This window comes from Panthera onca, chromosome D4, assembly GCF_046562875.1.
Source record: "Panthera onca isolate mPanOnc1 chromosome D4, mPanOnc1 haplotype 2, whole genome shotgun sequence".
Lineage (NCBI taxonomy): Eukaryota > Metazoa > Chordata > Mammalia > Carnivora > Felidae > Panthera > Panthera onca.
In genome coordinates this window covers 43028334-43047481 of record NC_138351.1, presented here as the reverse complement: position 1 = coordinate 43047481, position 19148 = coordinate 43028334, and the positions used below count along the sequence as shown (strand labels likewise).

The following is a 19148-nucleotide window of genomic DNA, read 5'->3' as shown; positions in this document are numbered from 1 at the left end:
AAAAACTTTCAAACAAACCACCTGTATCCTTCCCTTCTCCGTCACCCTAAGTGGTTCCTTATAGCCAATTACTGAGCCTTTCTGGGGATTCTTCAGCTGTCAGATAATTTCTAGAGAGTACAGCCTTTGCGGGCACTTAGGTTTGTCTTCCTTTTTTTCTGCTAAGTCATTTACCATTCCTTTACCCATTCCATGTATGACAGGCTATGGACTGGGGTTGAGGTGTCTCTGAGCTTCAATAAACCTGGGACAAGTTTCTGATTGTTCCTGCTGGATTTTCAAAAGGAGAGTAGAATGGAAATGACTTAATTATTTCATCTTAGAATCTGTCTTGATTATGTGATTACTGCAATTTCATAACTGAACTAACATTAAGAAAAGAATATTAAAAACAGGGTAGAAAATTTTAAGCTCAAGCTATGAAACCAGATCTGTTACAGACAAAAATTGAACAATGTGGAGAGTAAGGCAGAAGATGTTTTATGGTTTTCAGAAAGCAGAAAGAAATCACAAAGTATCCCAAATCATCTCAAGTAGGCCGCCACTCTGCCTGAACTAAAGCACGAGTTAGTAAACTGCAAATAATTCAAACCTTCACAAAGATGGTGAACTCCTCCACTTTCTCATTGGCTAAGAGCAACTTCTTTTGTGCACCTTCTAGGGCCTGCTCACTTTTCAGTGCTAATCCTTGAAGATGCTTGGATGCTGCTGTTTCAATTTCTGCCATTGCAGATTCGGTCTCACTTATTTTTGATACTAGGAGACCAAGCTTGACATCCTGCAAAAGACCGGTAATCACAGAATAAAAAATAATTCATAAACATATTTAGAAGATTTAGTTATTCATGTTAGATAAAGAAATGACTTCATGATTCTTTTTACGTATGTGTTTGTTTTTATTTGGGTTAAATTGATGGTTGTTTTGTTTATTTTCAATAAAATATGGTGAGCACATATTCTCATATATTTATCATCAAAATTAGTTTGTTTTTAAAAAATTATAAATCATTAAAGACATGGAAGCTATTTTAGACCAAAATATCTCATATGTCAATGGAAATATTTAATTAGTTTATAAGTTTAGGTGGATCTAAAAAATTTATATCCACTTTTGCCAGTTCTTAATAGTAGTGTTCATTTAAAAGACATTATCAAGGAGCACCTGGGTGACTCAGTCAGTTAAGCGTGCAACTTTGGCTCAGGTCATGATCTCATGGTTTGTGAGGTTGAGCCCCACATCAGGCTCTCTGCTGTCAGCATAGAGCCCTCTTCAGATCCTTTCTCTCCCTCTCTCTCTGCCCCTCCCTTGCTTGTGTGTGCCTTCTCTCTCTCTCAAAAATAAACATTAAAAAAATGAAAAAAAAATTATTCAGATACAAAATCTGTTTCTCTAATATAGCATTACCTTTAATGTTAAACAAATGCTTAGTGTTTCATGTAGAGGTTTGAGCAGTTTTGTTCATAGTAATTTTGGGCAGAAAAAAATTACAGTTTTAAAAATGAAAAAGATATGGCTATATTCCATTTCTAAGCTAACATGTCTGAAAAGCATACCTTTTTTTCTAATTCCTCTTTAGTTTTTTGATACATCTGTTCAAACTGTGACTTCTCCTTTACAGCAACACTGAGTCTCTGTTTTAGTGAATCAATTGACACCTTCCTGTTGGAACACTCTTCAGTTAGTGTCTTCACCTACATTAAAAGCATAACGATAACTATTATTGGTAAAGCCATTCTAGGAATATACTCTATTTGTTTCAACAGAAACCAAATGATTCATGAATAAGTCTAATTTCATTTATTTTCTCATAAATGATATCACATTTAAATAATAAGAGCAAAAAATATAAATGATATCAAATTCAAGTAAATTAGATTTGGAGAACTCACTATGAATGAGACTAAAATCCTTAAATCAATAGCAAAATGAAAAATGCACAAAAAATGTATGAATACAATACTAATTTTAACTATGTTTCCTTTAATTACTAACCTTAACCTCCTTAAGCAGGGGATTGGTTGTCTTGAATTCTTAAGTAAGTCATGGATAACTTTCAGTTCTACCTCCAATATAACATGTACTTTTTAGGATAGAATTAAATAATAATGTAACATAGTTATTATACATTTGAAAGAATAGTTTTTCTTTTTTCATTTAATGCCACTAAAGATATAATTACTTATACACAGATTCTAAGACTATATCTGAAATGATTATTAAAGTTTAAAAATCAGCAAAATTTCAGTGATAACACTGAAAAAACCTATAGGAAGTAATTATAATTTATGTGGGTGTGTGGGAAGAGAAAGAGAAAGAAAATCCACATGCATTTGTCTTGCTCATGTAAAATTTTCTTTCTTAAATCCATTTGAGCTAAGAGATACTTACATTTTTATCTCCAACAAGAAAAGTAAGGGAGATGCTCTCTCTGGAGTGGATAACATTTAGTGAATGCCAGAGCACAAGCTGCTTTAGGAGTTGTGCAAATAGCACCTTTTTTTTTTTTTTTTTTTTTTTAAATATCTCTTAGTCAGCAAATTGCTGATTTCTACTTTGGGGCCAGATATATAACTATGTTAAATAAAGCTCTCTTCCTAAGTATACTGAATTAAGTGTATCAAAGGAAAAAGTACACTTTTAAAAAACTGTGGTAAGTACACTTTTTAAAGAGCTTCTGGTAGTTATTGGTTATTACCTTTTTCACTTAAAAATATATGCTTGGTTCTATCATAAATGTTAGTAAATTAAATAAAGCAAATAAATAATTTATAAATTGTATAAATTCAACTTTAAAATGTTGAATAAAATGTAATTATATACCCAGAAACATTGAAAGTTTTAAAAATTAGACGTGATTATCCTCTCATGGCATGTTTACAAATACAAAGAGAACGTGTGACTATATTATGTATGACATTTTAGAGTTTTGAATTTTAAAACAACGTACTTTCAGATCAAACAATGTAATTATGTAACAGCAGACATGTATTCTATGAATATTTTCTAGGAATTTATTAAGACTGAATATTCAAGTTAAGAAGGTAAGAGAAAAGTGGTATTTTCTAGTGTCAGAGAACATAAAAATTGATACCTTTTTTTCAAGATTTTCTAACATTTCATTAATACTCTCATTACTTTCCAAATTTACTTTCTGTCGAAATTTCAAGTCCTCTATCAAATGTCTTTTCATGGTTATATCCCTCTCCATTCGAGATATCCTTGAAGGGGAAAAAAGATATTTTATAAGAGAGCTAGAAAATACTTAATTTTTTTTTTTTTTTTTCAACGTTTATTTATTTTTGGGACAGAGAGAGACAGAGCATGAACGGGGGAGGGACAGAGAGAGAGGGAGACACAGAATCGGAAACAGGCTCCAGGCTCTGAGCCATCAGCCCAGAGCCTGACGCGGGGCTCGAACTCACGGACCGTGAGATCGTGACCTGGCTGAAGTCGGACGCTTAACCGACTGCGCCACCCAGGCGCCCCGAAAATACTTAATTTTTAAATGCTAACTGATATTAATTGCAAATTAATAAGATATTTGCATGAGATGGAGTACTGATCTATTCATACTCTGTATACTTATAAAATCTAAAATCCAGTTGTGACTGGTAATTACAGTATAATATATATGCATGAAGGCATAAAAGTAGAAGAACTGAGAAAGACTGACAAAATTTATGAAAAATTAAAATTATTATATTTAGGGGTGCCTGGGTGGCTCACTTGGTTGAGCATCTGACTATTTTGGCTTGGGTTGTGATCTCATGTTTGTGACGATCAGCCCGGTGTTGGGCTCTGCACTGGGAGCCTGCCTGGGATTCTCTCTCTCCCTCTCTCTCTCTGCTCCTTCCCTGCTTGCACTCTCTCTCAAAATAAAAGATAAAAAAATAAAATAAAATAATTATATTTAAATTATATTATTGCATTGCTCAGAAAAATCAAACTGATATTCAGAGATCATTAAAAAGCATAGCACTGATAGAAAATAATTCTGTATTTTAATAAACAAACAAATGTAAAATCTTATGATACAAAAACACTAAAATTAGGCATGGTATCTTCTAATTTAATATCATGTACGATTGAACTGACATATCAGTTTAGCTTAAGTTGATGACAGATATGAAATGGTAGCTGCAGTAACAACTATTACTGTGCCTACTAAATCGTAACAGGTAACATTTACTGAGTGCTCATTAGGTGCCAGTCTCTGTTACAAGTACTTTACACGCTCTCTCTTAATCTTCACAAGAATTTTACAAGCTAATACTATTAAACTGAGATACAGAGCTGGCAGGTAGAGGAACTAGGATTCAAAGACTATTTCTCTAGGGCCCTCACTATTAGATAGTAAATAAGACTGCCTCTTATGCTAATAAATAAACTTGAAGATACTTTGTCTACAAAATTAACCAATATTTTTGTCAGTAGTTTCATCTGTTAATATCACTTCTAAGTGATCTTCACTTAAAATGTTATAGTATATATGTATCTGCGTTATTTTGCTAATACATACGTATATATTCTCAAATTATCAGGGACAGACTGGCATTCCACCTAAACATGTTATCACCCCCTAAGCTCTCATACATCTATTAAATATACAGAGAAAATCATTTTGATTCAGTGAGATAGGACATTTTAAACCCCTTTTTGTTAAAAAACAACAACAACACATACAATACAAACTTTTGTAATCTTCCATTTATTTTAGAGACCAACAAAAACTTTCCTTTTCTTCCACCTTAGCTTTATAAGCTTAGGCATTAAATCCAATTTGAGATCAACCTACATATATAATTTTGGTCAAAGAATTACCACATTCAGAAGTGTTTTGTTCGTAGTCTTTAGGTCGTTAATTTATATACATTCAAAATTAAATGTTTACTTCTAAGAAGGAAAATATAACTTTAAATATTCTTACTCTAATTAAAAAATATTACATAGCTTGTCATCAACTATGCTTATAGATAATATTCCTTGAACTTTCATCTTATTGAGGCTTAAACATGAAGGAAGGAAAAGCTAATTTTTAACATGGGGTTTTGTTTCTTGCGTGCAATGTTTAATAGAGTTAACTACCACTAGGTGGCACCAAATACAATGGATAAAAATATTAAGAACATACTTTTCATGCATTTCCTTTATGTGTTCTTCTTTTGCTAGGAGTTCAAATTTCAGAGACTTCACATTTGAGGACTGTTTAGTGAGCTCATTAGTTGCATTCTAGATTAAAAACACATATAAAATCAAATAAACTTTTCAATTTTTGGTCAAATGCAGCATCAAAATAAATGCCATTCTCATGAAGAGTAATAATATTGAAATAAATATGATTATAATTAAGAAGGGCATTTTATTTTTTTATTTTTAAAAAAAAATTTTTTTTAACGTTTTATTTATTTTTGAGACAGAGAGAGACAGAGCATGAACGGGGGAGGGGCAGAGAGAGAGGGAGACACAGAATCAGAAGCAGGCTCCAGGCTCTGAGCCATCAGCCCAGAGCCCGACGCGGGGCTCGAACTCACGGACCGCGAGACCGTGACCCGAGCCGAAGTCGGACGCCTAACCGACTGAGCCACCCAGGCGCCCCAGAAGGGCATTTTAATATACTTGTATATTTTAATATTTTTAAATGGTTTATTTTATATGTTTTAACAGAAGTACTATGGTATACTAAATTTTCATATAACACACCAAAACCACAAAAGAATGCCATCATATAACAATTACAAAAAGTACACACCCAAAGTACTTTCTGAGGAATAAGGACTATCTCTGTAAAATGTAAATGTGCATGTGATTAATTTAGTATTTTGATAGGCTAACAAGATCACGTGAAATGAAAGCTTGATTTACTAAGAACCTGTTATAACAGACTAAATGTGGTCACAGATACTTTGCTGCTCCTCCCATCAAGAGGGATCCATCTTCTAAACCTTTGAGCCTGGTCTGGTCTGGCCTGTGATTTGCTTTGACCAAGGCAAATATGGCAGAAATGACATTATGCAAGTACCAGCTGCTGGGCCTAAACCCTTGCAGCTAAACCTTTGGCTCTTGGAATGCTGCCTGGGATCACCTTGCAGGGAAGACAGAGGAAAGGCCATGGAGGAGTACTGGGGTATCCCAGCAGACAGCCTGCAGACCAACTCCCAGGCTGTGAGTGAGGCTATCTTGGAACTTGCAGTCCAGGTTAATCCTTGAATTAAAAGAATGCAGGCATACCAGAGAACTCAAAAGAGAGAAGTAAAAGAACTGCCCAGTCAACCCACTGGATCATAAGAATTAATAAACTGCCATTGTTTTGAGCTGCTACATTTTAAGATAGTTTGTTAGACAGTAATAGATAACTGATAAGGAATCTTAGGGATACTAAATACTTCCTTACTTGAATTTATTGATCATACTATTTATTATTGAAATATTCACGCATAAACATGAGTTTTTCAAAGCAGAACAGCTTTGTGGTATTTGTTAACGCACAGCCCAAGAGCCAGAGGTACTAGTGTATCAGGAACCCTAACTTTCAATTTTGACTCAAGTGCTAAGTAAATAAGTAATCTGACACATTGCCTAGTGTGTCTGATATTATAGTTTCTCCACCTACAAGACAGTAATAACATACATTAAGTTACTTGTTAAAATTTAGAAGTATTAACTTGATATAAATAGAATAAAATATGATAGCTTTAAATATATTTGGAATAGTTATTTTGCTAATCTTTCTTTGTAACTACAATCAATTGTTTCTGTTAGCTATTCCCAGGTTTGACTGACTCCTGCTAAAAAAAATTGTAAATCTGTAAAGATGAAACCATTAATCATGAAACCATTGCTCACACCATTTAAATACAAGTCAAATTCATTAGACAGACTTTAAATATCTTATTGGTATAGAATATGTGAATAAAATTTTTGAAATAATTTTAACTTTTACATTAAATATATAAATTTCTTAAAAACTTAGGCTTAAAAACCTTAACATGGCAAGTAGACTGAATTTTAAAAATTTTGATTAAATGTTTGTGTTAATGCAATCTAAATTTCCAGCATATATGATGTGCATTGCCAGAATAAGATATTCCACACTAGTGAATTTAGCAGATAATTGAAGCTTTTGCTTTAATTATTAATCTTAAATTCTCTCTGGAATGATTGTTCACTCACTTAGAAATATGAACATCTATAATTACATTAAGCTAATAGAGATACTTCTATATAGCTATATATTATAACCACTGTATTAATTATATATATTATATTGCTGTATTATAGTATCACTATATCATTATATAGTCATGTCTTTTGGAACTATTATGATATAAATGGCAACTTACCCCTACTCTAAATGGTCCCAGAGTGCTGTTTTTCTAATTTTGTGTTTTTACCTTAACATTTTAATATTTTCTTTTTCTCTGTTGCTCTATTGGTCTGTTGGTCGACATTTCTTGCTCTTCCCATATTCCTGACTGAAAACAATCATCCTGCCCCTTAATATGCCTACTTCTCATTCTCTACTTTTGAGATATTTTCAGCTCAGAAGTTAAACAAATAGACTTACTAGAGTGGCACTTAAAATAAAAGACAACGGGCAGTAAATGAAGCCTGACAATATCTTCAGTGGAATAAATTAAGTGGATTTTAAGGTAGTTGTTTTTAGACTTAAGGCTGTTATTTTAGGTGACTGAAAATGCTATAACTCTGGCTTATGGATAGTTGAAGGATTACTGAATTACAGTAAATAAAACAACACCAGCTTGATATATACTTTTTCTAGAATCTCTAAATCTCAGACCCACTTCATTTGATCCTTAAAAATCCTATGGAGTGGGTAGAAAGGTATGCCTGCTTTCAACCTCTGGAGAAGTTATTTCCTCAGTAGAGTCCCATAAGAAGTTAATGCACAAAGAGTGATCAAAACCCAGGGCCTCTAGCTTTTTCCATTTCTACTATCTCTGCAGCATGACCTCAAATCTGGAGTAAAACATGTATGTCAAAAATGTCACAATGGTAAGAATCCATCATGGTTAGAGCTTTCCTATCTAAGTTTGTTAAACATTTTTTTTTTTTTTAATTTCAGAGTGTAATGAATGAAAGCATTGACTCTGAAGTCAGATGGACTGAGTTCTAATCTCAGCTCTATCACTTAGTAGCTTAGTGACCTTGGACAATTAACTTACCTTTTGTGTCTCTGCTTTCTCAAAAGTAAAATAGAATAACAGACCTTATTTCACAGGGTAGAAATGAGGATTAATGAATTACTATTTGTAAAGGACTTAGAACCAGCCTGGCAACAGGTTACATATAAAGGAACAGTAGTTTAAAAACTACTATGCTTCATTACGAACTTACTGGGAAACTGGAAAAGAACACGGTATATATCAAAAGGGATGCTTTCAACAATCAAGAAGTCAAAGAATCACAAATATAAATTAGAGTACTATTCAATTCAAAGTGTGTATATAACTACAAATAAACTAATACAAAATAATGGTATATATATGTACATACATGTATGTATATTGGTATATTGTATATGTATATGCATATATATAACATTCACTGGAAGGAATTTGTATGTCTCTAAATATTTGATCATCTATCTATATAAAGTTGGGTACCATGAAGAAACATATCTAATATGGGTAAAAATGAAGATACAGAAAATACACATGAGCACTCAAATGATACTGAATGTATCACGTATATCTGAGAAGTACACCTAAGAGTTTATACAGAAAAGTCTAAAGTTACTTGGATAAAATAAAAAAGATGTATATAAGCCTTCAATATATACAAATCTAACCAGTTTTTCTAAAAATTTAGCATAAAAACATCAACTAGAAAAGAAGTCATTTCTTGGAAAACTATTGTGCTAACGATTTGATATCTGTCATAGGTTGAATTGTGTCCCCTCAAAATGTATATGTTGCCGTTTTAACCCCAGAACATCAAAATGTCACTGTGTTAGGATAAGGCCTTTAAAGAGGTAAGTATAGTAAAATGAGGCCATATCAGTGGGCCTTCATCCAATATGACTGGTATCCTTCCAAGAAGAGAAGATTAAACACAGAATCACACAGAATGAGGGATTACCATGTGAAGACACAGCGAAGGTGGCCATCTACAAGGTAATAAATTCTAAAGACTCAGAAGAAACCAAACCTAATCGATACCTTGATCTTGGAATTGTGGACTCCAGAACTATGAGAAAAAAATATTTTATTATTTAAGTCACCCAGTCTCTGGTATTTTGTTATGGCAGACCTAGCAAACTAATAGAATATCAAAACAGAAATTTGTAGTAGCACAAAGTATTATGTACGTTAAGGTACTGGTCTTCTAAGGTATTTCCATATTAAAACATGAAACAAGACAAAAGTAGAGATTTATCCTTTTGTCACGGGCCAGTGTTCCAGGACTGCAGGCTACTCATGGACACTTCAAGTACACATCAAGTGTGGTCTAAATGCTCCAGGCATCCTCATAGTCCTACCTTTGTGATTCACACATTCCTCCAAAGTGAAAGAGAGATTTATATACAGGTAAAAACTGACACCATGGGAAACCATAAGGTAAATAACTTATAGATATTGATATGGGTCTATTATTTCCAAAAATTAAGTTAGGACATTAGCAGTACGTAAAATCACATAAGTAAAATATAAGTCGACTTAAAGCTATTAATAACTTAAAAAAATTTAGAGGTCAGATTAGGTATTATTGGATCCAACATTCTATTTTATCTTATTGAAAACTAAACTTTTATTAGGAGCATGAAGACTTAAATGTAAGAAGAATCATAGAACCATGAATTAAAGCCTCTATGATAGTATAGTAACCTAACACTGTATAGTAACCTAACACTGAAATGTTCAATTTGTACATTTTATTCCACTTTTTCACAGACAGAAATGCATTTTAAGAAGATACATACACATATACCAAAACTTACGCAACTATTTTTTCTCATGTTTCTATTACACAAGGTATTTTAAACTTATAAAATGTAGTAGTTGAGGCAAGTTATGCACACAAGAACTGTCTGAAGATGATGATATTCAAGAATTATCTAAATTAATGCCACTGTGTATATCTCATTCTTATTAACAAAGCAAAATATTTTCAAGGAATGATACAATCATTTACTTTAAGCTTTATACTATTTTCTACTTAGCAATCCTTCATTTAAAGATATTATTGGAGAATGTACGTATGATCTTTCGAATTAAAAACAACTGAGTCTGTTTGATAATTCAATATTCTAATACTCTCTTAACAGTCACAGGTACTCTGTTCCTAATGTATTCTGTGCATGTCCAACCAGAACTTCCTTTCTAGTGACTCTCACTACAGTGATGGTCCCAAACACACTGTCTTTTTAGCTACCAGCTAGCAATCCCCACTGAACAAAATAATTAAATACGTGAGGAATAAATGAGCTTGTTTTAAACAGTATGAAAATAAACTTTGCAATTAGAAGTCACGAATCCTGTTTCTTACAAGGTAATTCTATTTAAACTAAGGTCAGCCTTATTTTTAAGTTGTTGACAGTTTCAATTGGACTTAGATAGAATTCTTTATAAACGAAAAGAACACTGATTGTCATTCTTACTCTCAGGCGTAACTCACTGAAATCTATTATACTAACCCACCTTTGCTCAGGGCTTCTCCCTCCCTCCACTTCCCTCCTCCTTCCACATTTCCAACCAACAACAACCAAATTAAAATAGTAGCAGTTGTGTAGAGGGAAGCAATTCAACTTATGTAGATACAGAAAGGATTCTGTTCAGTGCAGGGAGGAATGGAGGGCAGAGAGGGAGTTCAGCAGTAGAAGAGAAATGACAATGGCCAGTTTCTATCACCATCCTAGGATTTCATGGTGTCTTGTCATTTTTCAGAGAGTAGTGTTATGAGTTACCATATAAGAATCTACTAGGCTAAAACAGATCAAATATAGAATCAATAATTTTTGGATTATTTATGCCATAATTTACCCTTAGTAGAATTTTAAAAATTAGCATCAATATAAACCTGTCTTTAAGGATTCACTAACTTAAGGGGCACCTGGGTGACTTAGTCGGTTAAGCACCTGACTCTTGATTTCGGCTCAGGTCATGATCTCACGGGTTGTGGGTTTGAGCCCTGCGTCTGGCTACATGCTGACAGCGTGGAGGCTGCTTGGGATTCCCCCTCGCTTCCCCTCCCCTGCTTGTGCTCTCCCTCTCTCTCAAAATAAATACACATTTTTCAAAAACCTAATATATATTTTCATGTTTAACAAATTTACAATCACCTTTAGTTTACACTGCAATTGCTTCATCTCCAAATCCATGCTCCTTGAAGGACCAAGTGATGTAACTTGTATCCGTGGAACTATTACTCGGGAAACTTCTTCTGCCAAACTTGTGATTTCAGATGAGGACTCCAATTTCTTCAGTAAGTCTTCTTTTTCCTTCCGAAGGTCAGCCAAATCCAAATTTAGCTTCTTTTTTAAAAAGAAAATAAATATAAATGTATTATAAAAATAATTACCTTTAACCTAACAATTATCAGCATAAAATTCTAATGCCAAAGAGTGAAATTAATTCTAAAAATAGTTATCGTTAAAACTTTACAAAGATTATAACCTTGACTAGTTTTTGCTTCTGGTCGTAGGGTATGTAAAGGTTAAAACAAAATGGACCAGCTGTATCTAGTATCTTTTGGTTGGCTGGTCTTTACTCATGATGTGATATTTCTTTGACCTCACATAGACATGGCTGAGCCAGAGATTCACATATTTGATAACCTTGACTTCAGGGCTGATGTACTTAACTGGTAAAAGCCAAGCTGGAGCAGGACAGGATAACAGATGTTAGTTGTTTATTCCATTGGGTAGGTCTTACTATCCTATATGGCAGCCAAAACGTTTCTCATTTAGTAACATAAATGTTAAGTCCAATTAGCAGAAGAGGCTTATTAGAGATTTAGCTCAAATAAATAGTGTGCAAATTCGCTTAGTCTTATGCATCTGACTGTTGACAAGTCCTCTTTGTAATATTAGCGTAGAATTGCACTAAACTCCTTACATTTGAATTTTTAATAACATCAACATTTTACTAAGAGACATACCTACCGGTAATGTTTTTATGAAATAGTGTAGAAGAAATGGTCTTAATGTCAGCCCTTCTTGTTCACCAATCTGCAGTCAGCAGAATGCCACCAAGCTATAATGGCCTAACAACTCACAGCTCCTTAAGAGGTAACTGCATTACTATTTTATGATTCCAAAGAAGCTTATAATATGGTAGTTTAACATAAGGAACAATTAGATAAAATGGTACTGAAATCTCTCAGGGGGCAAAAATCTTTCCTTCTGAAAAACTCTAATGAGAAACAGCAAAAGATGTAGTCAACGTGTACAGTAATATAAATATGGGACAAAATAAGTTATTTAAGCATTAACACTACATATAAACATGACTTTTACAAACTATATGAACAATTGCATATGTGTTTGTGTGTATATGTGTATAGTATTAAATATGAATATTTCAGATACTAGATTAAAAATTAGGGCTTGATATATTTGATATTATGTTTTGGTGAAATAAGTATGTTTCAGTGAAAAAATATTTCTTTGATTATATTTGAACTTATTTAAAAAATATTTTTAATGTTTATTTTTTGAGAGAGAGACAGAGTGCAAGTGGAGAAGGGGCAGACAGAGATGGAGACACAGAGTCTGAAGCAGGCTCCAGGCTCTGAGTTGTCAGCACAGAGCCTGCCTGACATGCGGCTTGAACTCACGAACTGTGAGATCAGGACCTAAGCCAAAGTCAGACACTTAACCAACTGAGCCACCCAGGCACCCCTGATTATATTTGAACTTATGATCTAAAGGTGTGGTTCTATATATTTTCAGGGAATATTCATTCATGGATTGTCTCAAAAGTACCTAATACTTAGTATCTAAAAGCAACCTTATAATTTCCCTAAGCCTGAAAATCTTCTGGTTATCTCCCAAGCCTGAATCCATTTCCCTCCTTGTTTATTAATTCTCTATGTCCAATCAATTGTCAGGTTCTATAAATTATGTAATGCTTCTCATATTCTTTCCCTGTGCCACTTTCTTAATGAAGACTCTCACTATCCTACTAAGACTACTGCAAAGCCCTTCCCCTTGCTGCAATCTTCCGTCCTTTGAAATCATCTTTTATACAACTTTCTAAAACAACACTGGCCTCCTATTCCTTTATTCGAAAACCTTTCAGAAGCTTCTCACCCCAAAAGAATAAAGCTCAGATGTTTGTGGTTACAATAAGGCTAAGATTTAGCTTCAACTTGTTTCAGTTACATATCATCTGAAGTCAATCTTGCCTGCCATTCCCCAAACCAATGCCATTTCTACATTGATGACTCTACACATGGTGTTTCCTTCTGCTGAAATCTTGCTCATGCTTAAAGAAGAGTTTAGTGGTTCCTCCTTTATGAAGGCTTCTGTTCTTTCTTCCTTTTTTTTCTTCAACAAAGTAGCTTCTCCATTCTCTTATCTCCCATTGCTCTATGCCTGTTCTTCAACCATGAACCCTAGTGAATCCTTGAGAGAGGACTGTGCCTTTTTCCCCTATGTATTCCCCAGGCTATCTAAAAACAATGCCTTCTTGGAGCACCTGGGTGGCTCAGTCAGTTGATCCTCTGACTTTGGCTCAGGTTATGATCTTGCAGTCCGTGGGTTTGAGCCCCGCGTCGGGGTCTGTGCTGACGGCTCAGAGCCTGGAGCCTGTTTCGGATTCTGTGTCTCCCTCTCTCTCTGCACCTCCCCCACTCGCACGTTGTCTCTCTGCCTCTCTCTCTCTCTCAAAAATAAATAAACATAAAAAAAAATTTAAAAACAATGCCTTCTGTATAGTAAGGACCAAAAGAAAGTTTCCAAAAATTGAAGTCTTGCTATTTGTAGCATGGATGGTGCTATGAAGACACATCAGTTTCAGTTTATATTTACAATCTATTAGTTTATCACTATATAAATTAAAATACACTTTTATTAGTAAGGTAATGTTATCAGCATTTACTTAGGTAGTGTGCATCGGAGCATTTATCAATCCTGAAGTTAATGCTATGCATCTAAATTAGACTTTCTGAGATTTTAATTTGGTATGACATAACTCATGGCTACAATTCTATGTGGAATTGTAGGCAACACTGAAAACTAAACTTTGAGGAGGTTCTTTTCTTCCCCCGAACAGCACTGGTGGCTTCTCTCATTTGTTAAATTTGTATGCCATTAGATTTCTGTCTAATCCTTCCACGATGGTAGATCCTAACACTATAAATAAATCCTTCATGGAGGAAAGAACAAGCCAATAAATTCAGATCTCTAAAAGACAGGTATACGTAGATTTTAACTTCAATCTAACAATATAAAAATTCATTAACTAAAGAAACACTGAAATTATGGAGACAGCAAACCACAATTTGTAATTTATTAAAATATAAATCATGTTTTGATTTACCAATATTTAAAATCTACAATCTTTAAAACATATTCCATAATATTAGTTATATATGCCCAGAAATGCTACAGAGCATATGCTGAAATAGAGGATATAAGCAAATCATATATTTCATCAGTTTGGAGTTTTTTATTCCTCAGAATTTTGGACAAATAATGATGGCCCTATTACTAACTTCTCTCAGTGAAAGCATCCTCTCTTATTTGGAAATGCTACCGATGAGACAAGAAGCATAAATAACTTTCTTTAGTGTACACAAGTTTGACATGTGAGACCACATTGTGATGATCTTGTTAGAAACAGATTATGCTTAAAATTTATGAATAAATTAAGATTACTCTTAAAATTGTTACTTTTCCTTTTTTATCAAAACAATGATTCCTATTTCTATATTATTACTTTACCATCTCCAAACACTTAAAAATATATGTCATTCATATTAAAACCATAAGTAATAATAAAACACAGGGAAGAGTCCTAATTTCTGGATTTTAGCTTTGGATCTACTGCTTACCAGTTGGGTGACACGAATTAGCACATGACTTTGTTTCCTCATTGAAAAATTCTAGGGATGATGCTTGTCACCCTTGCAAAGGTAATTTTGAGGGCAGAATTAAAAAAAAATTATGATAGCACTTGGCAAAATTTAAATTTATAGCATTACTGTTAGCACTACCTTGTGGTAAATGCTGCCATAAAGTGTCTGAGAATTATCTTAAAGGCTGAGAACCTGGATTTTAAGAAGAGCTTTGTGATATATCCAAAATATTAAATATATAAAAATATATATATAATCCCTCCTTTAAAAGATATAACAATCTTTTAAAAAGTCTATTTCAATTTAAAAGTTGACTTCAGTGAGAATAGGTACTGAGATTTGTATTGATTTATGTTAGTCAATTATTCTAACTAAAGGTTACAAAGTAGAATTTAATACTATAAAATTTGAAACTAGACACTAGTTATTATTTATTTAAATAGAACATTGGAGGGTAAGTCTCTGAAAAGAAAAGAGCCCTCTATGCAACTGTAAGAGGAAACAAAATATTTTGGAGAATTCTTTCTTCAGTAAGGAGCTCTGAGGTGGGCAGAATACTCAGATGACCCAGTGACCCATGCCTCGCATAATACCCTTCCCTTGTCTGTGGTTGGGACCTGCAAATATAATGGACTATCACTCCCATGATTATATTATTTGCATGTGTTATATGCTAAAGGCATTCTGTAAATCATGTTTCCTAATCACAGGCCCTTGAATTAATCAAAAGCAAATTTATCCTGGCTGGTCCTGATGTAATCAGATAAGCCCTTTAAAAAAATCCAAGGTGGTGGGGTGGGGGGTGGGAGAGGTGGGGGGACAGTGCACACCTGGGTGGCTCAGTTGGTTCAGCATCCAACTTTGGCTCAGGTCATGACCTCACAGCCCCTCATTGGACTCTGTGCTGACAGTGCAGAGCCTCCTTGGGATTTTCTGTCTTTCTCTCTCTCTCTGCCCCTCCCCTGCTTGCACTCTCCCCCCCTACTCTTCTCTCTAAATCAATCAATCAATAATAAAATAAAAAATAAAAGAATTCCTGGGGCCTTCCTGACATCAGAGAGATTCTCCTGCTGGCCTTGAAGAAGTAAGTTGCCATGTTATGGGAGGAGTGTTGAAGGGATATAAGACAAGGACCTAAGGAAGGCCTCAGGAATGAAAATGGTCCTAGAACAGCAGTAACAAGAAAACAGGGACCTCAGCCCTACAAGTGCAAGGAACTGAATTTTTCCAACAAACACAAGAGCTTGGAAGAAAAGCCTGAGCTCCAGAAAGGAAGGCGGCCTGGCCTTGAAGATACAACACAGATGGCAGCCCTGTGAAACTCTGAGAAGAGGACCTCACGGTGCTGTGCCAGAACCACCACCCATGAACACTGTGAGGTACTGAGTATGTACATTGTTTCTAAGCTAAGAAATTTGCGGCAACTTACTACGTAGCATGGAAAACTAATGTGAGTCCCCACTTTTAAAAAATAAGTCTCTTTCTTGAACCTTGTTCTCTTATGGCCAGCCTGCCCCACCTTGACCAAATATCCCAAACCCCACAGTATATAGTTTGCATAACATCCTCACCCTGGTTTAATTTTTTCCTTATCCATAATTTTGTGTTAATTTTATGTCTTCAATTGTATTAAAAAAATGGTCTCATTTTCTATGCTAGAAATAAATAGCCTCTAGATCTGCATCTTACAGTTTAATTACAAAGCAAAAGCTCTGGCCCAAAGCTTCCTTTTGCTGTGTAGCCATGGAATCCCATGAACAGGGTAAATAAGGCTCTCTTGACATATTCTCCCTTGTTCTCGTATGTAAGAGTTCACTCAGTTTATTCAAGAGATAAATTTCTTGTATTCTGGGCCCCAACTTAACATTTTCTGGCAGATTTCGATAGTGAATATCTAAACCCAGAACTGATTCAGTATCTAGCACTTATTTATTTATTTATTTATTTATTTAAATGTGTTTCATTTTTGAGAGAGAGAGGACAGACAGAGCCTGAGTGGGGCAGGGGCAGAGAGAGAGGGAGACACAGAATCTGAAGTAGGCTCCAGGCTCTGAGCTGTCAGCACAGAGCCTGATGTGGGGCTCAAACTCATGAACCACGAGATCATGACCTGAGCTGCAGTCAGAGGCTTAACTGACTGAGCCACCCTAGCATTTATTTTTTAAATACATCCTACATAGTAGTAACTCTACTAGCTCTATTTTCAGTGATAAACAAAAAAGTGGCAATCCTTGCCTTTAGGTGGCTACCAGTCTATACCCTAGAAATATGTAACAATAAACTACAGTGAATGCTATGAATAAACAAAACAGGGAGCTAATGGAAATTCTACTGCCTTCACATCCCATCTGGTAAGCACTATTACAGCCAGTTTCCTTCCATGTATCCCTCCTGATCTGTTTTGTCAGATGTTTCCTAGAAGCTAGGTGCAACATTAAAGGCCAGATACAGCTAGATCTACACTTGCCTTGCTTTCCAACTTTTACTCTAGGGAAGGTATCTGCCCGAATACTGGTAAGTACACTGAGGCCACTCCTGATGAGATGCTGGATCTCTTTTCCAGCATGGAGCCTCAGTAAACATTTTAATGTTCAAGAATGAATTATCAGAAAAAAATAAAACTGGGCCCACAGAAAATATCCTATAGTCCAAGCAAAATGAAGTAAAGGACTTAGAAAAAAAAAATCAGAAATGAAAGAATTATTTCCCTAATCATTCGCCAAAACAATATATTTTAAGATTTCTGATCTCAATGTCTCCAAAGAATAAAATATTCAACATCTGACTACTTAATGGATATGACGCTAGTCATGGCATAGATAAACAAAACGCTGTGAACATTCACTAGATTAGGAGCAGTGCTCCAGGGAAAAGGATAGCGAGCATAGCTCTTTAATTCTAATAAGAGACTGATTCTTACCTAACGTTTTTTGCTGGACAGTAACTGTTCTATTGAAAGACACTGTTCAGCTTTCCCCATGTTTTTCACCACTGGATTAGAAATGTAAAGTAATGAGTCATCTAAAAAATTTTGGAAAACATTTTTAGTTGGCATAGTGGGATGTGAAATGTAGACACATGGAAATTCTAGAAAATCCAGCCTAACATGAGGTTGAACAGGTCACGGGAGCAGGGTTTCTGGAAAGCCTATGGAAAAAATAGTTGGTGGGAGAGGGATTCTTTCCAGTCCATCTTAGAACAAAAGTTAAATGTCATGTTCTAGAAAAGTTCAGCCACTAAAACAGAGTAAGAAGTGAGGGTTAGTTCTTATCTATAATGGTGGAGTGTCTTATTTTTCTTTCTCCTTTTGAAACCCAAAGGCCTTGACAGTCAAGGGGAAAACAATCCTTAAAAGGTAACTGTATGTTTCCAATTACTTTACCAAGTCCTAAATTCTACATAGGACTGAGAATATGGACTAATGTTATTTCATGTTGAATACATAAGTAGACTTTTATCTGACAATCAGATAATTCTGGTTCACACTTAAGCAGAGGCAGCAATTTAAAAATCTTATTATAATTTAAAAAATTATTACATAATAATTTTGTTACCAGAATTAAAGTAAAAAGACTGGAGAGAAAATTCTAGTGAATAATACCTATGTAAATTCTACAGGCAAGAATCTCCTAGAAAGTCACCATGATCTTAATGATATTTCTCCTTGTGAAGAGAATCAATATTCTTTTATTGGGAATATAGGTCTTCCTTGTCTTATGATGGGGTTACATCCTGACAAATTCAACATAAGTTAAAGATATTATAAACCATCAGACATCAGAACTTACTTTCGCGTACCTTAAATGTGCTCAGAACACTTACATTAGCCTGCGATTGGGCAAAATCAGCTAACACAAAGTCTGTTTTATAATAAAGTGTTCAATATCTCATGTAATTTACTAAATACTGTAGTGAAAGTGAAAAAGAGGATGACTGTATGGTTATGGAATGGCTCTAAGTGTATTGGCTGTTCATGCTCGTGACTGGGTGGCTGATCAGGAGCTGTGGCTGCTGCCTGTCCAGCATCATCAGAGAGGATCATTACCACATATCACTATTCCAGGAAAAGATCAAAATTCAAAATTCAAAGTACAATTTCTGCTGAATG

The 19148-nt window shown here is 34.5% G+C and overlaps 1 protein-coding gene across 2 annotated transcripts in view; it reads right to left on the bottom strand.

The window, feature by feature from the left end:
- CNTLN (centlein) overlaps positions 1-19148 on the bottom strand; it is a 311202-nt gene that overhangs the window by 44748 nt on the left and 247306 nt on the right. For both annotated transcript variants that reach the window (XM_078436769.2, XM_078436771.2), the window contains exons 19-23: positions 11301-11492; positions 5133-5230; positions 3093-3219; positions 1555-1692; positions 593-778 (exon numbers count right to left, since the gene is read on the bottom strand). In XM_078436769.2, the coding sequence (XP_078292895.2) occupies positions 593-778; positions 1555-1692; positions 3093-3219; positions 5133-5230; positions 11301-11492 (741 nt within the window). The remainder of the gene's footprint in view (positions 1-592; positions 779-1554; positions 1693-3092; positions 3220-5132; positions 5231-11300; positions 11493-19148) is intronic.